This window comes from Nanorana parkeri, unplaced genomic scaffold (genome assembly GCF_000935625.1).
Source record: "Nanorana parkeri isolate BGI_ZX_2015 unplaced genomic scaffold, ASM93562v1 scaffold977, whole genome shotgun sequence".
In the NCBI taxonomy this organism is placed as follows: Eukaryota; Metazoa; Chordata; class Amphibia; order Anura; family Dicroglossidae; genus Nanorana; species Nanorana parkeri.
The window spans coordinates 342,720-359,461 of record NW_017307245.1 but is presented as its reverse complement, the minus strand read 5'-3'; the positions used below and the strand labels follow the sequence as shown (position 1 = coordinate 359,461).

At 49.1% G+C, this 16,742-nt stretch overlaps 1 protein-coding gene across 1 annotated transcript in view; it reads right to left on the bottom strand.

The window, feature by feature from the left end:
- ENPP4 (ectonucleotide pyrophosphatase/phosphodiesterase 4 (putative)) overlaps positions 1-6,228 on the bottom strand; it is a 6,945-nt gene extending 717 nt beyond the window's left edge. Inside the window, exons 1-2 of the mRNA XM_018566810.1 lie at positions 5,376-6,228; positions 1,615-1,785 (exon numbers count right to left, since the gene is read on the bottom strand). Coding sequence (XP_018422312.1) covers positions 1,615-1,785; positions 5,376-6,213 — 1,009 coding nt within the window. The 5' untranslated portion in view covers positions 6,214-6,228. The remainder of the gene's footprint in view (positions 1-1,614; positions 1,786-5,375) is intronic.
- Positions 6,229-16,742: the final 10,514 nt, after the last annotated feature.

Genomic DNA, 16,742 nt, shown 5'->3' with positions numbered 1-16,742 from the left:
CCCAAAATTTCTGTTGTATTGTTTATATTGCTCTAAATGAGCCAATTGGAGGAGATGTCCATTAATGGCTCTCAAGTGTTCAGTCCCTCTAACAAAATGTTCTGGACGGCAAAAGTCATTCCAAGAATAAATCCGACCGGTGATATAAAATACACACAAAGAAAAAGCGCACTTTACACATCCCACATAATAAGTGTACTATATACAATGAACAACAACAAAAAGTATATAAAATGAAATTTTAAAAAGTGTATAAAATGAAATAAAAAAAGTGTATAAAATCAATTTTTTAAAAAGTTTATAAAAATAAAGCGTGTAAAACGAAATAAAAAATAAAAAAAAAGAAGGTGTAGAAAAAAAAGTAGTGCATAAAATGAAATAAAATATTCATAAAATTAAATTTAAAAAAAGTGCATACAATTTGATTACAAAAAACAATTTAAATAAAAAGTACATACAATTAAATATTTTAAAAAAGTGTATAAAATTGAATTAAAAGTTTATAAAATTAAATAAAAAAAGTGCAAAAATTTTACCAAAAACAAATATAAATTTAAATTAAAAAGTGTATAGAATTAAATAAAAGTGTGTAAAATTTAGTTTAAAAAAATGTATAAAATGAAACTATGGAGATGTGTGCAGTTCTTTATTCTTCTACCACCTTATTCATTTTTCTGGTACTTTTATTTCCTTCGCTTGGCCCTTAGTCAGTTTCTTTACTTACAATATAATGCTCATATACTGATAAAACCTTTAGTTTTAATGAAATTTACCTACAATGTGATCGTGTTCATGAATTAGAATGCGGTTTAATAAATTAAATATAAAGCCAAATTCCAAGCAATATATTTGTCCTTTTGGACAGAGAGAAGATGTAACATTTCTGCCAGGTTTCTATTCCTGTCTGTAACACCGTTGGGGAGATTTATGCTTTCTTCCTGTCTGAGAAAGCTATACTCAGCATCCTGCTGGACCCTCCCACTACCTATGATCTGCCTGCTGCATTGCATGGAGAAGAACAGAGACCCAGTGATGACATCACTGGGCATAAAATAAGCTATGTAAAGAAAAATGAAAGGATTTAAAAAAAAAATCTTTAGCATGTTAAGGGGGGAGGGTAGAAAACTTGGGGTATTAGATGTGAGGTGAAGGTATAGAACTTGGGGTATTAGATGTGAGGTGAAGGTATAGAACTTGGGGTATTGGACGTGGGATATGGCTATAGAATGTGTGGTACTTGATGTGGGTATAGAACTTAGAGGAGTATTCCGCTTTAACTATCAATTCATTTTTGGGGGTAAAGCTGTGGGAGTCGGGTGCAATGATGATATTTAGATGTGGACATTACACAGTATTTGAGGTGGAAGACACAGGGCCATCAAGTTCAACCCATTGCGTGTTATGCATGTGATTCTGCATGTGCATGCGTGTGTACGAGGCCCTGCGTGCTCTTGTTTTTAAGAGTACCTGTCCCCCTGAATGTTACGGTCTCTGAGGAAGTTGTCCAAATGCTTTTTGAATGATTCAACACATTCAAATGTGTGGAAAAACCTCCAACAATAAAAGGCGATCACACATGCAAAGACGAGGGGGGGCGCATTAATGCCTTACAGCTTACGTTGGACGATCCGTTCTGCACTATTGTCCATCCTTCATCGGCCACCAGGATGATGGGCTGGATCCGGGCGTTGTGCTTGTAGTGATACCGATCCGGAATGTCCTCCTTCAGGTAGACCTTCATGTTATTGCTGCAGTTCTTCAGCAGATTGTAGACATAGTTTGTATCTGCGGAGAAGAACACATTGCAATTGGTTTTCATTCCAGAAGTACAATAGGTGCCCCAGGTCACATGTACCTTACCGCTCAAACGTTTTGGAATCTCATTTTTCTGATTTTTGATGAAATTTACATACTTTGATATTTTAACCCTTTGCTGACCGGGGTGTTACACCCCCTGCCTGGCCCGGCCATTTTTCAGTGTTCAGCGCTGCGGTACTTTGACTGACGTTTATTCCGTCATGCAGCGCTGTACTGAAATTAATTTTATGCCATTTTTGGGGACAGATAGAGCTTTCTTTTGGTGGTATTTAATCACCGCTGGAGGTTTTTATTTTTTGCTATATAATGCAAAAAAGTACCTTAAGTTTTAAAAAACACCTGTTCTCCCTACATTATGTTATAAAACATTTATTATTACCCAATTTTTTGGTAAAGTATAAAAGACGGGGTCATGTCGGGTAAATCAACATCAAACATGTCAAACTTTAAAATTGCGTGCGCCTGCGAAATCGCAATAAACTACCATACCCAAAATTGGCCATAGGCGACGTTTTAAAAGCTTTTACCGCTCATCAGTTTAGTGTCATCTGTGATTGATAGGCCCTAAAATTATTGCTCCCACGGCGACGTTTGCGGCGTTATGCAACATGTGCGGTGTAATGGGCGCAATCATCGCTTTCACATGTATGTGCACCTGCCACATGTTTGCGCGCGTGTATGTGGGGCTGGGGACTTTAAAAATGTGAGGTTTTTTTTAAATTTCTTTATGTGCGACTAATTTTTGGGGGAACTTTCATTATTTTTTTTCGTTTTTTTTAATTTAATAGAGAACTATGTTGTAAGTGTTTTTCCCCATAGTTCTCTTAAGGGTCACAGTCTCTTAAGCGTCCACCCGTGACCCAAAGCTCACTATATCGCAAGCTACAGCTATACTGAGACCGCCGCAGGTGGGACGGATCCCGACATCACTGTCGACATCCACCCAGCTGTGCCCGCCCCCTCCGTTCCGCCAGTCAGCGCTGGAGGATAGGAGCGGGGAATCACTGCAGGAAGCCGTGAGTGACAGTCACAGCTCGTTGTAGGGTTAGATCGAGAAGTGAGCGAGCGACGGTATGTGTTCACTTACTTCCTGATCTACTGAGCCGACGTGTGACAGTTTCATTGTCACAGGTCGGCTAGAACTATGAGGTTGAGTGAAAATCACTCATCTCATAGTTCTCCTTTTTAACTTTATTGTTATCACATAGGGGAATAAGAAGCCCCCTATGTGATATCATTATTGATTTGTGCTTCATTATTGGGGAAAAAAAAGTTTGATAGTCTAATACTACTTTAAGTCTGGAGACTGTGCTAACCACTCCATGATTTGAGACCTACCGTCTTTTTATCTAAAGTAGTTCTGAACCTAGCAGGGAGGAAGGCTTTGGGTCCTCATCTGGCTTTACTTAGACTGGTGTAGAGCACAATAGATAAAAGTTTTTCCTGCACTTCCGTGCTAATCTCACAAAATGGGCTAACAAAAGGTGATATTGGGGTATGCCTTCCACCATCAGCAGTGATTTGCTAAGTTGTAAAGTCTCTACAACGAGCAAAAATTCACCACCTACAGAAACAAATCATGGCGATTCCCAGGCATGCCCTGAGGAGTGATGGCCCATGTATGAACCTCTCACCTAAAGACATCCTTCAGAATAGAACTGGATTCACTCACAGGGAAGGGATGCTCTCCTCTCATTAAACTGACCAGAAGAGCTGTGTGGACTTGGAATGTCAATCTGAAATCAGCTGAGTTCTTTTCCCTAACAAGAAGTTTATTTGATAATTATATGTAAGTGCCAATATAACCAACAACCCTCAGCTTTCTTATAGAACATTATAGATCACTTAAAAAAATCACTTTGATAAGGCCAGATGTTTTCTTGAGAATGTTCTAAAATGCTTCATAGAGATTAGAAGCCCATAACTTGATGAGGTCAATTTCCAGTCTATGTACCCTGCTTCCCCGAAAGTAAGACCTAGCACTATTTTCCAAGATTCCTGTAATATAAGACCTACCTCGAAAATAAGACCTAGTTTGGTGGTAGCATGTGAGAGGGAACTTGAAGAGCAGGAGAGATGGTATCAGGCTGCAGGGACATACTGTATTAACCCCTTCGTGACTGACGACGTTCAGTGTACGTTGGGAGCACTCCAGTACCATACTACACTAACTGCTGTCCCCCCGAAGGCACAGCATAATGTCATGGTACTGTACTGTAATGTGTAACAGTAAATGGTACCGTACTTTACCGCGCTGTCCACTGATTGATGTCCACGCTGCTGCACCGCTGGTACCGCTGTCCCTGATGGGAAAGGAAGCTGGCGCTGTAGAAAGCAAGGCTGCAGCGGAGGGAGCAGAGCCGCATTAGCCGATACTTTAGATTGTTGTACATTAAAAAAATAAAAAAAGACATCCCCTGAAAATAAGACCTAGTGTGTTTTTTGGGGGGCAAAAAAAAATATAAGACAGCGTCTTATTTTCGGTGAAACACAGTAGGCACCCCCAAATCACATATCTTAAGGAACCTATAAGCTGGTTGGACGTCACCATAATCTACATTCGGATGGGCTCTTGAATCTAATGAACCAGTTTAACAGTAAGTATCATTGTATCTGAGAATAACAGTTAGTATGGTTTAGGGATGCACCGATACTGGTTTTGTGGTATTGAGAACCGATATTTTGCTTTCGGTACTCGCCGATACTTAGTACAGATACCGGTGCTTTCGCTGGCATGGAGCCGGCTTCCCGGGCAATCAGGAAGCCGGGCAGCGGGTAATGACCTGCCGCCCGGCTTCCTGATTGCCCAGGAAGCTGGCTCCTTGTTGTTTGGCCGGCCTGATTGTGACTGGCCTGGAAACCGGCTTCCCAGCCAATGAGCATCGAGCCAGCTTTCTGGCCAATTATGGAGGCCGGGCAGCGAGTAATGATCTGTCTCCGTGATTGGCCATGAAGCCGGCTCGAAAGCCAGCTTCCCAGCCAATCAGCAAGGAGTTGGCTGTTCGGCCAGCTCGATGCTGATTGGCCAGGAAGCCTGGCTTCCCAGCCAATCAGGAAGCTGGGTCAATACATCATGCTTGCCCGGGAAGCCGGCTCCATCTTCCCCTATGGCAATGCTGGTCAGAGGAAATCTTCCTCTGACCAGAAGTTCCGGTATCGGAGCATTTGGGCGAGTACGAGTACTCACCCAAACACTTGGTATTGGTGCATCCCCAGTATGGTTGTATCCCATAGATAGCGCAGTAGGAGCTTTGGGGCCATCAAGGTACAAGTAACTTGGAAAGTGACACCAACAAGGTCACCCATGCCTATGCCCTTCCATATTATAAAATAGAAACATGCGTTTAGACCAAGGCTGGACACACCCTAGGAGCCCGGTGTCATTAAAAATTAGAGCTGGCTTCTAACTTTTGAGGTTTTCTCTAGTTGTCAATGGAGCTGGCTCCTGAAAAAAATTCCTGCTGGCTCCTGGTTTGGACAGACTGGCTCCTGGTTTGGACAGACTGGCTCCTGAATTCCATAATAATGTGTCCAGTCCACCCCTAATTTACACTTACCTTGAAGGGGCAGAATTGCAGCAACTGGAGTTGAATCCACCAAGGTATAGTTCCCGGGACCAATGCAATTATCCAGTATGATAATCCTGTCCTGTGAGCACTGGGCCATTCCATGGTCACTGGTTATTATCACATTCACTGTATCCCAAAGTTTTGCTTCCTTTAGCTTCCACACCAAATATCTAATATGTTCATCTACCTCATTTAACACTGTGGACATATTTGCCTTGTTTTCTGGTCCAAAATGGTGTCCGCTAGCATCAGGTTCTTCAAAATAGAGCGTGACAAAGTTGATTGGATCATCGGGCCTCGTAAACCAGGCAGTAATGTTATCGACGCGCTCAGCGAAGGTGACATTGGAGTTGTACGGCAAGAAGTCATTGAGGGTCATATTCTGAATTTTCACATCGCTGCCAGGCCACATGGCTGAGCCGCTTTTTCGGCCCATGCGCTGGTTGGTCACCCAGATAGGCGTTGCTTCATTCCACCAAACTGGGTTTGTCTTCGATTCAAAGTCGGACAAATTAAAGATCTGACTTGTGCTGGAATCCAACATTGAGTTGGCTACGATGCCGTGGCTTTCAGCATATAAGCCGGTCACTAACGTATAATGATTGGGAAAAGTCTTTGTGATGAAGACGTTTGTCACTTCCCTCACCAGAACGCCATCGTTGAAGAATTCCTGGAGATTAGGCAATGAGTGGTTCAATAAATAGTCCGCCCTGAACCCATCAAATGATACCAGGATTAGCTTGGGGGAGGAACTAGTACTGGTTGCCTCCCCGGCAGATAGTGCGAACCCATGCACCAAGGTTAGGAAAAGGGCCACAGAAGGCATCTTACAAGTCACTCCGGTCCACGTTACCTAGAATTAGAAACATTTCATTAATACAAATGTATGGACTATGTTTTATATTAACCCAGAGCTCTATTTAAAGCAAGCAATTACACCAGGTCACAAGGAGATGTTTTGGGGATTTAATACTTAAGAGAACCAAAAGGACATGGTTTCTATATTTGCCTACTTTTCTTCCCTAAAGAGAATCTGTCATTTTGGTCACTTAGGGAAAAGTGACAGGTTCTCTTAAAACAGCAAAATGTTTCCCAGCACACTCACCAGCCAGCATGCAAAAAAAAAAAAAACCTGTCTAACCACGAAGGTTAAAAACAGAGGTGAAAGCCGCACTGCCTCGTCAAGACCCCTCTGTGTAGTGCGGTCCTAACTCTAACCTATGAGAGTCTCCATCTTGGAGCACATGTAGCAAAAGATAAAATTGGGTGCAGGTTCGCCAGGAGGCAGCCCAACCTCCTTAAAAGGCACAGGGACACACAAGGGACCCCGCACATCACAACGGCAGCTGAGACCACCAGTGTGTCACTGGACCAAATCAGTCAAGCAAAACAAATGGCAAACGCACTCATCAACTTATAACCAGCTTTCAAGCAAGGTGCACATGGAAGGCTCTCTTAAATTCCCCCTTCCGCCACACACCATGCATTGACACTCCCCTGCAGCTGTGTTCCTATCTCAGAACCCTGGGTCTAAACCCTGTGTAACCACTGCCTTGGACTGTGTCATAGCACAGAGTTAATGCTCCGCTCCTCTCCCCTACATAACAGTCTACGGCCCTGTTGAATGGCCGTTTAGGCCCTAGCACTGCACTCTGGGAGGTGAGAAGGTCACAGGTCAAAGGGGCGAAGGTTACATACTCCCCATACTCATAAACACCAGTTATTTCTGAAGGTTCTGAAGCCTTGGTTCTCAACTGGTGGGTCGTGACCCAAAAGTGGGTCGCGACCCTGTGTCCAGTGGGTCTCCACATGCCTTGCATTTTTCTAGGTTAGCACTGTCAGTTCTCGCACCAAGCAAACTTTCAAAATATGTCAACTTGAGGTGGGATGGGGCTATGGCCGCGAGGGAGCTCTATTGATATGTGCATTGCTTACAGCTCCCCTTGCATGCCCTGGAGTGACAACACATTCTGGCTCCCGGCAACTCTACGGAGCTACATCACAGCATAGCAGACCACACTGGACCCCAGGTTCAGGATCCACTCCAGTTCTAGTAAGGTAGGGAGACTGGCTGGATCTTAAAAAAAATGATGTCTGATGTTGTGTCTGTACTATTGTCTGTCTGTACTATTGTGAACAGACCTTCAAAAACACTGACAGACACTGTCAGTGTTTTGAAGGTACGTTCACAATAGTACAGTTCACTAATCACACAGTCCCATGCGATTAACGCACTGTACCATGCAATCGCACCTACCATGCGTTCTGGTGTGGGAGCTGCATTGCCATTCATTTAAATGGTACCCCAAAAGCACCTCCCACCTACAGTTCCATCGCCTGCACCATAAAAAGCGCAGTACTGCAATGCTGTGCTTTCCATTGCAGTGCGACTTGAGTCGCGACTAAATGACCAATGACAAATGTGGTTCCTGAGGTTACACAGGTTGAGAACCACAGCTCTAAAGGATGGACGATAAAAGCGAGTACTAGTGGGGAGGCCTACCAAAAGAACCCGTCACACCATTCTTTTCAAAATGACAGATTCTCTTTAAAAGGATCAGTCTGCCCTATTTAGTTTTTGGCAGATGTTAGGCACAACACCTAATCCATTCCCATTGGGTTTCTGGTACTGTATACTGGTGGTGAGATCCTAAGGTCCCAAGTCTGAAAACCTCTTGTGGCCTTGGAGATGCAAGTAGACCAGCTCTGTAAGGGGTTTTACTTTATTCTTTTAATGAAGAATGCAATAAGAGAGGTAGAACGTTGAAAGGTGAGCGGGAAAACCAAGAACGAATATGGGTGGGAACAAAGCCAAGGTGACCCATTGTGTGGAGGTCATGTTGGAGGAGCCCCAAGATGGGTGAGACAACCCAACGGACTCCAAGGAACATTGAAAATATGACAAGTCATCTTAACCCTAATCAGCACCTCTGTCCACCTATGCAGCCTCTTTGCATAAGTATGTACATCAGTTGTCTGTTTACATCGAGAACAGGAAATTCCAGTATCAGGCCAGGCCTCCATCACACAATTTGTCATTTACCTCACGTCCGCCAGCTCTATTTACAATGACTCTGAAACATAGATTGCCATCATAGCAGATCATAAAAGAGCTAGGCAGTGTGGTGGACATTCCAGTTCTCCCAGTACCATGTAGTTACAACTTGGAATGTTTAACCCTACAAAGATATTTAATCTACAATTTGGAATCCCAGGTGAAGATAGTAGGCATTATCTCCCGTTCCTTCAACCTTACAGCCGACAATACCGGGACCAGGCACATGCAGGGAATGGGGGACCAGGCACATGCAGGGAATGGGGGACCAGGCACACGCAGGGAATGGGGGACTGTAGGTACCCGAGTGCTTGCCCCTTCCCTCTACTTTCTCTTTGCCTAAGGCCAGTGTGAGCAGGAAAAGAAAAAGTAGGCAACTCCACAGGGGCTCTGTTTTCTGAAAATGCCCCAGACTCACTCATTGTTGCCACAAGGGGTTGTAGTCGCCTTTCCCCCCTTTATTTCTGAAAAGCAGCAGTGGGCAATGGGGCCAAAAGATCGTCAAAAACACAACAGGTAGCTTCAGCGGAGCAAGGAGACAAGTGATGTGGAGGAAGCAACTGAGCTTTATGATACTTAGAAGGCACGGGCCACCAGGAGCTGCAGACTGACCATCTGCCAAGTAACAGCATGTTGTTCCACTGATGAGAAACCTGAGGTGGGGGTGCATGGGAGCAGGTTTGAGTGTATTGGGGTGCATGGTGGGGTGGGCTATACGCGATCCCTTCCTGATGCTCTGCTGGGGAGGGTAAAGGCCGTGACACACTGCACGCAAAGCAGAGCGGAGCGGTGGCGCGCTGCCTTTGCGAGCAGTGTGTCATGTAATTTTCTCCTCGGCAACGCAAGGTAGCTGAGCGTGCCGAGATGAAAAAATTTAATCTTCAGCCAATCGCGCGTATAAACCAGCGCGTCGGCATGCGACAGCTGGTTGTTACGGACGAGCCGATTGGCTGAAGGTGCAGTCAATCATCTGACTGCGCTCAGCTCACACACTGGACGCAGAGCTCCGTGCCGGATAGCTTTGCTTCGCTCTGCGCGGCTTCGCGTGCAGTGTGTCACGGCCTTAAAGGAAGGAGCTATGAAAGCGAAAGTCAGACTCTCCTTTACCGGCCAATGGGCTATAATCACCACACCCCTTATGACCAATCATCAAGTACCAAACACCTTCATCTAGGAGGAAGGGGAGCAAATAACAACCCACCCCAAATACCTGGAAGTAATAGGCAATTCTTTACGCTCCTGGTGGCCCAACAAAGCAGTGGAGAAACAAAGGGAAAGTGGGTGCAAAGCATATAGGGCAATTCAAGGGCTATTCCCACACTGCAAGAAATCTGAAGGCAACTGGCTACCAAAAATTTTAGGTGAACAAAGTTTTTCGGTAGTCCTGCCACTAAAAATCACTTTTCACACAAAACAAGGGCATTTTAATGTCCCTACTTCAGATTATTGTAATCAAACCAATTGACAGTGCTGGTCTGGTTGCACCTCACCTCCTGCTCCTTTCTGAGACCGGCAAAACAAAGGACAGCCCCACACCCGCATGTACAACCCTGGCACCTGCCAGTACAGCCCTGGAGAGCCTGCCACCCACTTGCAGAGCCCAGCACCCACCCACAGAGCCCAGGAGAGCCTGGTACCGGCCATTACATCCCTGGAGAGCCCGGCACGCACCTGCAGAGCCCAGCACCCATCCACAGAGCCCAGGAGAGCCTGGTACCGGCCATTACATCCCTGGAGAGCCCGGCACGCACCTGCAGAGCCCAGCACCCATCCACAGAGCCCAGGAGAGCCTGGTACCGGCCATTACATCCCTGGAGAGCCCGGCACGCACCTGCAGAGCCCAGCACCCATCCACAGAGCCCAGGAGAGCCTGGTACCGGCCATTACATCCCTGGAGAGCCCGGCACGCACCTGCAGAGCCCAGCACCCATCCACAGAGCCCAGGAGAGCCTGGTACCGGCCATTACATCCCTGGAGAGCCCGGCACGCACCTGCAGAGCCCAGCACCCATCCACAGAGCCCAGGAGAGCCTGGTACCGGCCATTACATCCCTGGAGAGCCCGGCACGCACCTGCAGAGCCCAGCACCCATCCACAGAGCCCAGGAGAGCCTGGTACCGGCCATTACATCCCTGGAGAGCCCGGCACGCACCTGCAGAGCCCAGCACCCATCCACAGAGCCCAGGAGAGCCTGGTACCGGCCATTACATCCCTGGAGAGCCCGGCACGCACCTGCAGAGCCCAGCACCCATCCACAGAGCCCAGGAGAGCCTGGTACCGGCCATTACATCCCTGGAGAGCCCGGCACGCACCTGCAGAGCCCAGCACCCATCCACAGAGCCCAGGAGAGCCTGGTACCGGCCATTACATCCCTGGAGAGCCCGGCACGCACCTGCAGAGCCCAGCACCCATCCACAGAGCCCAGGAGAGCCTGGTACCGGCCATTACATCCCTGGAGAGCCCGGCACGCACCTGCAGAGCCCAGCACCCATCCACAGAGCCCAGGAGAGCCTGGTACCGGCCATTACATCCCTGGAGAGCCCGGCACGCACCTGCAGAGCCCAGCACCCATCCACAGAGCCCAGGAGAGCCTGGTACCGGCCATTACATCCCTGGAGAGCCCGGCACGCACCTGCAGAGCCCAGCACCCATCCACAGAGCCCAGGAGAGCCTGGTACCGGCCATTACATCCCTGGAGAGCCCGGCACGCACCTGCAGAGCCCAGCACCCATCCACAGAGCCCAGGAGAGCCTGGTACCGGCCATTACATCCCTGGAGAGCCCGGCACGCACCTGCAGAGCCCAGCACCCATCCACAGAGCCCAGGAGAGCCTGGTACCGGCCATTACATCCCTGGAGAGCCCGGCACGCACCTGCAGAGCCCAGCACCCATCCACAGAGCCCAGGAGAGCCTGGTACCGGCCATTACATCCCTGGAGAGCCCGGCACGCACCTGCAGAGCCCAGCACCCATCCACAGAGCCCAGGAGAGCCTGGTACCGGCCATTACATCCCTGGAGAGCCCGGCACGCACCTGCAGAGCCCAGCACCCATCCACAGAGCCCAGGAGAGCCTGGTACCGGCCATTACATCCCTGGAGAGCCCGGCACGCACCTGCAGAGCCCAGCACCCATCCACAGAGCCCAGGAGAGCCTGGTACCGGCCATTACATCCCTGGAGAGCCCGGCACGCACCTGCAGAGCCCAGCACCCACAGAGCCTGGTACCGGCCATTACAGTCCTGGAGAGCCCGGCACCCACCTGCAGAGCCCAGCACCCACAGAGCCTGGTACCGGCCATTACAGTCCTGGAGAGCCCGGCACCCACCTGCACTGCCCAGCACCCACCCACGGAGCCCTGGTACCTGCCAATACAACCCTGGAGAGACCCAAACACAGCCCTGTATAACAGCTGTATAATCCTGGAGTGATAGGATCTGTAGTCCTCTATTGCTAATTGCCATTCTACATAATCATGGATTGCTGAGATTTGTAGTCCTCTATAGCTGGTTGCCATTCTCCATTGCTATATAATCATGAATTGATGGGATTTGTAGTCCTCTATTGGTGGTTGCCATTCTCCATTGTGCCGTATATTTGCGTGGCGTATATATGCGCAAAAACAGAATGGAACAGATACGCTGCGTCCGGGCAGCGTATCTCTGCGTATTTACGCGCATATACGGGTCTATACGCGCGTACATGCGTACAGCACATAAAAAATTCCATTACGAGTGATGCATTCTGGGATTGCATATAGTGCACGCATATACGCTCGTATACACGCACGTGTATATATATACGCATAGATGTGTATATACGCAATATACAATTTTGCTTGCGTTGTGTGTGAATGAGGCCTAATTGGTATCGGCTAACACCGGAGGGAAAGCACTTGTACTTGGTGTTGTAAACATGGAATCGGGACATCCCTAGTAGGTAACATTTACTGATCCTGAAGCTCTACCCCCTCCCCCCAGAGCTTTCTGCCCCGGTCAGCCTCCTGACAGCTCCTCTCCTCGTTGCTGGGAGTCGGCAGCTGGATTGCCTCCGTGCCCCCTCCGATCCCCTCTGCCGACACAAGTGGGGGGGATCAGAGGGGACACAGATTGAAGCCTGCAGCCAGCGGGGAGGAGAAAAGCTGGGGAAACACCCCATTTTCAGGCTCCCTATGGTGCTGGCTACACAACCAGCGATCAATCACATGATCAGAGTATTGTCAGAACCTACGAGACTGAACACCATTACATGTCCTTCCATCAACGTACAAAGGTGAAGATGAAGGCCGGATATAAAGGAGACGGCATGAGAATGTAGAGCTCACCTCCCAATAATAAATGATCGTTCACAGGCCCAGCTTGTCCCGTCTTGGTGTAGACGGAGCGCGTGATCTGCTGACCTGGATACCTGATTGTAGGTGCGGACATGTGAGACACGCCAGGAACGCACAATAAAAGCTTCCTGTAATCTGACAAGTCGCATTGTCACAGTCAACACTTCCTGAAACTGGTTTCCTGACACCTGACCCGTCCTCACCGAGTATGCAGCCGGAACAGGCCGGACCTGTGTGACTCCACCAGACAGGCACAGCAACCAACAATGATACCTGTCCTTTCCTGCTGACACCTGCTGTGCCCATTATGAGGAGCTCCCACCATCCCTGTGCTGAGTTCCCGGGTCTGTACACCTGCTGTGCCCATTATGAGGAGCTCCCACCACCCCTGAGCTGAGTTCCCGGGTCTGTACCCCTGCTGTGCCCATTATGAGGAGCTCCCACCACCCCTGAGCTGAGTTCCCGGGTCTGTACCCCTGCTGTGCCCATTATGAGGAGCTCCCACCACCCCTGAGCTGAGTTCCCGGGTCTGTACCCCTGCTGTGCCCATTATGAGGAGCTCCCACCACCCCTGAGCTGAGTTCCCGGGTCTGTACCCCTGCTGTGCCCATTATGAGGAGCTCCCACCACCCCTGAGCTGAGTTCCCGGGTCTGTACCCCTGCTGTGCCCATTATGAGGAGCTCCCACCACCCCTGAGCTGAGTTCCCGGGTCTGTACCCCTGCTGTGCCCATTATGAGGAGCTCCCACCACCCCTGAGCTGAGTTCCCGGGTCTGTACCCCTGCTGTGCCCATTATGAGGAGCTCCCACCACCCCTGAGCTGAGTTCCCGGGTCTGTACCCCTGCTGTGCCCATTATGAGGAGCTCCCACCACCCCTGAGCTGAGTTCCCGGGACTGTACACCTGCTGTGCCTATGATGGAACCGCGGCACTAAGAGGAGACCAGTCATCCCGTACTATGATGGGACCGCGGCACTAAGAGGAGACCAGTCATCCCGTACTATGATGGGACCGTGGCACTAAGAGGAGACCAGTCATCCCGTACTATGATGGGACCGCGGCACTAAGAGGAGACCAGTCATCCCGTACTATGATGGGACCGCGGCACTAAGAGGAGACCAGTCATCCCGTACTATGATGGGACCGCGGCACTAAGAGGAGACCAGTCATCCCGTACTATGATGGGACCGCGGCACTAAGAGGAGACCAGTCATCCCGTACTATGATTTGAGGCGACCCGTCCTCCCGCCCTATGATGGGACCGCGGCACTAAGAGGAGACCAGTCATCCCGTACTATGATGGGACCGCGGCACTAAGAGGAGACCAGTCATCCCACACTATTATCACGCCGTCTCCTCATTCGTAGTCCATGACTTCGCTCCTCCAGCTCCATTAGTACCTCAGTACCGAGCTGGGCCACGGGGGGTAAACAATGCAGGGGCCCGAATCCACCAGACACTGACCCTGGTTGCAATGCTCTGCAGACACCAATGCTGAATATCAATGAATGCACAGTTTGTATTATAGTCATGTGGTTGCATTCATTACATTATTTGCAAAAGGTGGACTGTGCCTTTAATTTTCATCAAACCAGGAAAGCCCTCCGCACTACACAGTCGTCAGCAGATCTCATTGTGGACACAGGGCTGCAGGTCACCTTTGCCCACCTCTACACCCCCCATGCCCCGACTTCCCCCACCCCCCGGGGATCGGATACTCACACACACAGCCGACAATCCGCGATCACTTCTCCCGACAGCTACACCTTAGTGGGCGGGCATTCCATCAAAGTGGGCTGGCCAGCTGTAACAGGCCTCGGCTGATTGGTTGAGGCCTTGAAGCTCGCTGGTGCCATCGAAGCCGAGCAGCGTGTTGTGAGCACGTGACGCTTGCGGTGACGTCATAATCGGTGCTGTCACCGCCGCCAAGTTCCCGGTTCTGCCAGTTAGTTCCTGTTAGTGCCAGTGTTGTGTAATGGGGACTCCGAGGGCCGATCATGGCTGCCCCATAGAAATAAGACAGCCGTGGCGTATTATATAGTGCGATCCTGCTGTTAAAAACTACTACCCACAATAAATCATAAGTGATCGCTGCACATTACAATCGCACATACGATAGTAGTGATCGACGACACAGATCTGCGCCGCTGGAAACAAGGACATTGGAAGGGCAATTGTTATCTAGGGGGAATTTATCAATCTGGAGCAGTTGCCCGTGGTAACCAATCAGCTTCTATCTATAGTTCACTTAAGCTTTGAAAGGAGAAGCTGATTGGTTGCCACAGGCAACTGCTCCACATTCTGTCTGCTCCAGTTTTCTCCTCACAAAGATCTTATTTGCGACACTGTTCTCATATGTTGCTATCTATGGCTACAACGAATTCATTAAATACCGTAATTTCGGAGTAAGCAGGGCTGTCCTCCCCCACGCAACTCCCCCCGTCGCTATTTGCTATGACGCTGGCAGCTGAAGACTCTTTGATTGCTACGACACTACCAGCTGCACAGTGTCCTTGGTTGCTATGACACTGTCAGCTGCAGAATGGTCTTGGTTCCTATGACGCTGTCAGCTGCAGAATGCCCTTGGTTGCTATGACGCTTCCAGCTGCACAGTGTCCTTGGTTGCTATGACGCTGTCAGCTGCAGAGTTTCCTGAGTTGCTATGCCGTCCAAAAGGGACCCCCACTTCCAAAAAAAGAAAGCATGTGGGGGCGGCTATAGTTTATCTTGATTGATAAAGGACTTTGTGGTATGGTGTGGTGTGTTTATTTACAATATTACAGTATTTGGTGAATGAGATGGGGTAACAACTACCCCTTACTCATTCACAAGGGGTGGGAGTGGCATCTGGGTGCTCCCTTTATAAGATTCAGATAAGCCCCCGCCCGCAGACCCCCACAACCACCGGGTCAGGGTTGTGGGGAAGAGGCCCTTGTCCTCATCGGCATGGGGGCAAGGTCCTTTTCCAGGCGGGTCCCCCCTAGCAAAGCACTCTCCCCATGTCCAAGGGCATGTGGCCTGGTATGATGGAGGGGGGGGTGCACGCTCACCCCCCCCCCCCCCTTCCTTTTTTTCCCTCTGCCAGGCTGCTGCTCGATTCAAGGGTCCCCCCTAAAATTCCTTCTAGACCTAAAGGGTCTGGTATGAATTGGGAGGGGAGACCCCACGCTGGTTTTTTTAAAATTGTTTCTATCGACTGTCAAAAGTAAAAATAAGCAAATATGTCACTTTTTTCAATGTCACTTTTGTACATTGAATTTTTGCTCCTAAATATCGTTTTAACTCATCTGAAATTAATGAAAATGTAGGATTCGGATGAAACGAATTGACTTTCAGACCCGAATCCCGAAAAACTAAATAATGAAAAATCTGAAAGGAACCAAAAACAATTTTTTGCCGGCGCACATGTCTTGTTGCTATGACAATGTCAGCTTCACAGTGCCCTTGGTTGCTATGAAGCTGTCAGCTTCACAGTGTCCTTGGTTGCTATGATGCTGTGAGCTGAAGAGTGTCCTTGGTTGCTATGACTCTGTCAGCTGCAGCGTATCCTTGGTTGCAATGACGCTGTGAGCTGCACAGTGTCCTTTGTTGCTATCATGCTCTCAGCTGCAGTCTCATTGGTTGCTATGACAATGCCTGCTTCACAGTGTCCTTTGTTGCCATAATGCTGTCAGCTGCAGAGTGTCCTTGGTTGCTATGATGCTGTGAGCTGCAGAGTGCCCTTGGCTGCTATGACGCTGTCAGCTGCACGTTGTCCTTGGTTGCTATGACGCTGTGATCTGGAGAGTGTCCTTGGTTGCTATGACCAGGGCAGCCATCAGAAATTTTGGGGCCCCTTACACGGCTTTAGGCCAGGCCCCCCCGGCACCGCCACCCCCTTCACTGAGCCAGTCACATCAGTCTCTGACAGAGGAGCTTACACTCTAATGTGTCGTCCCCCCCCCCCCCCCCCCACCCCACCCCCCCCCCCCC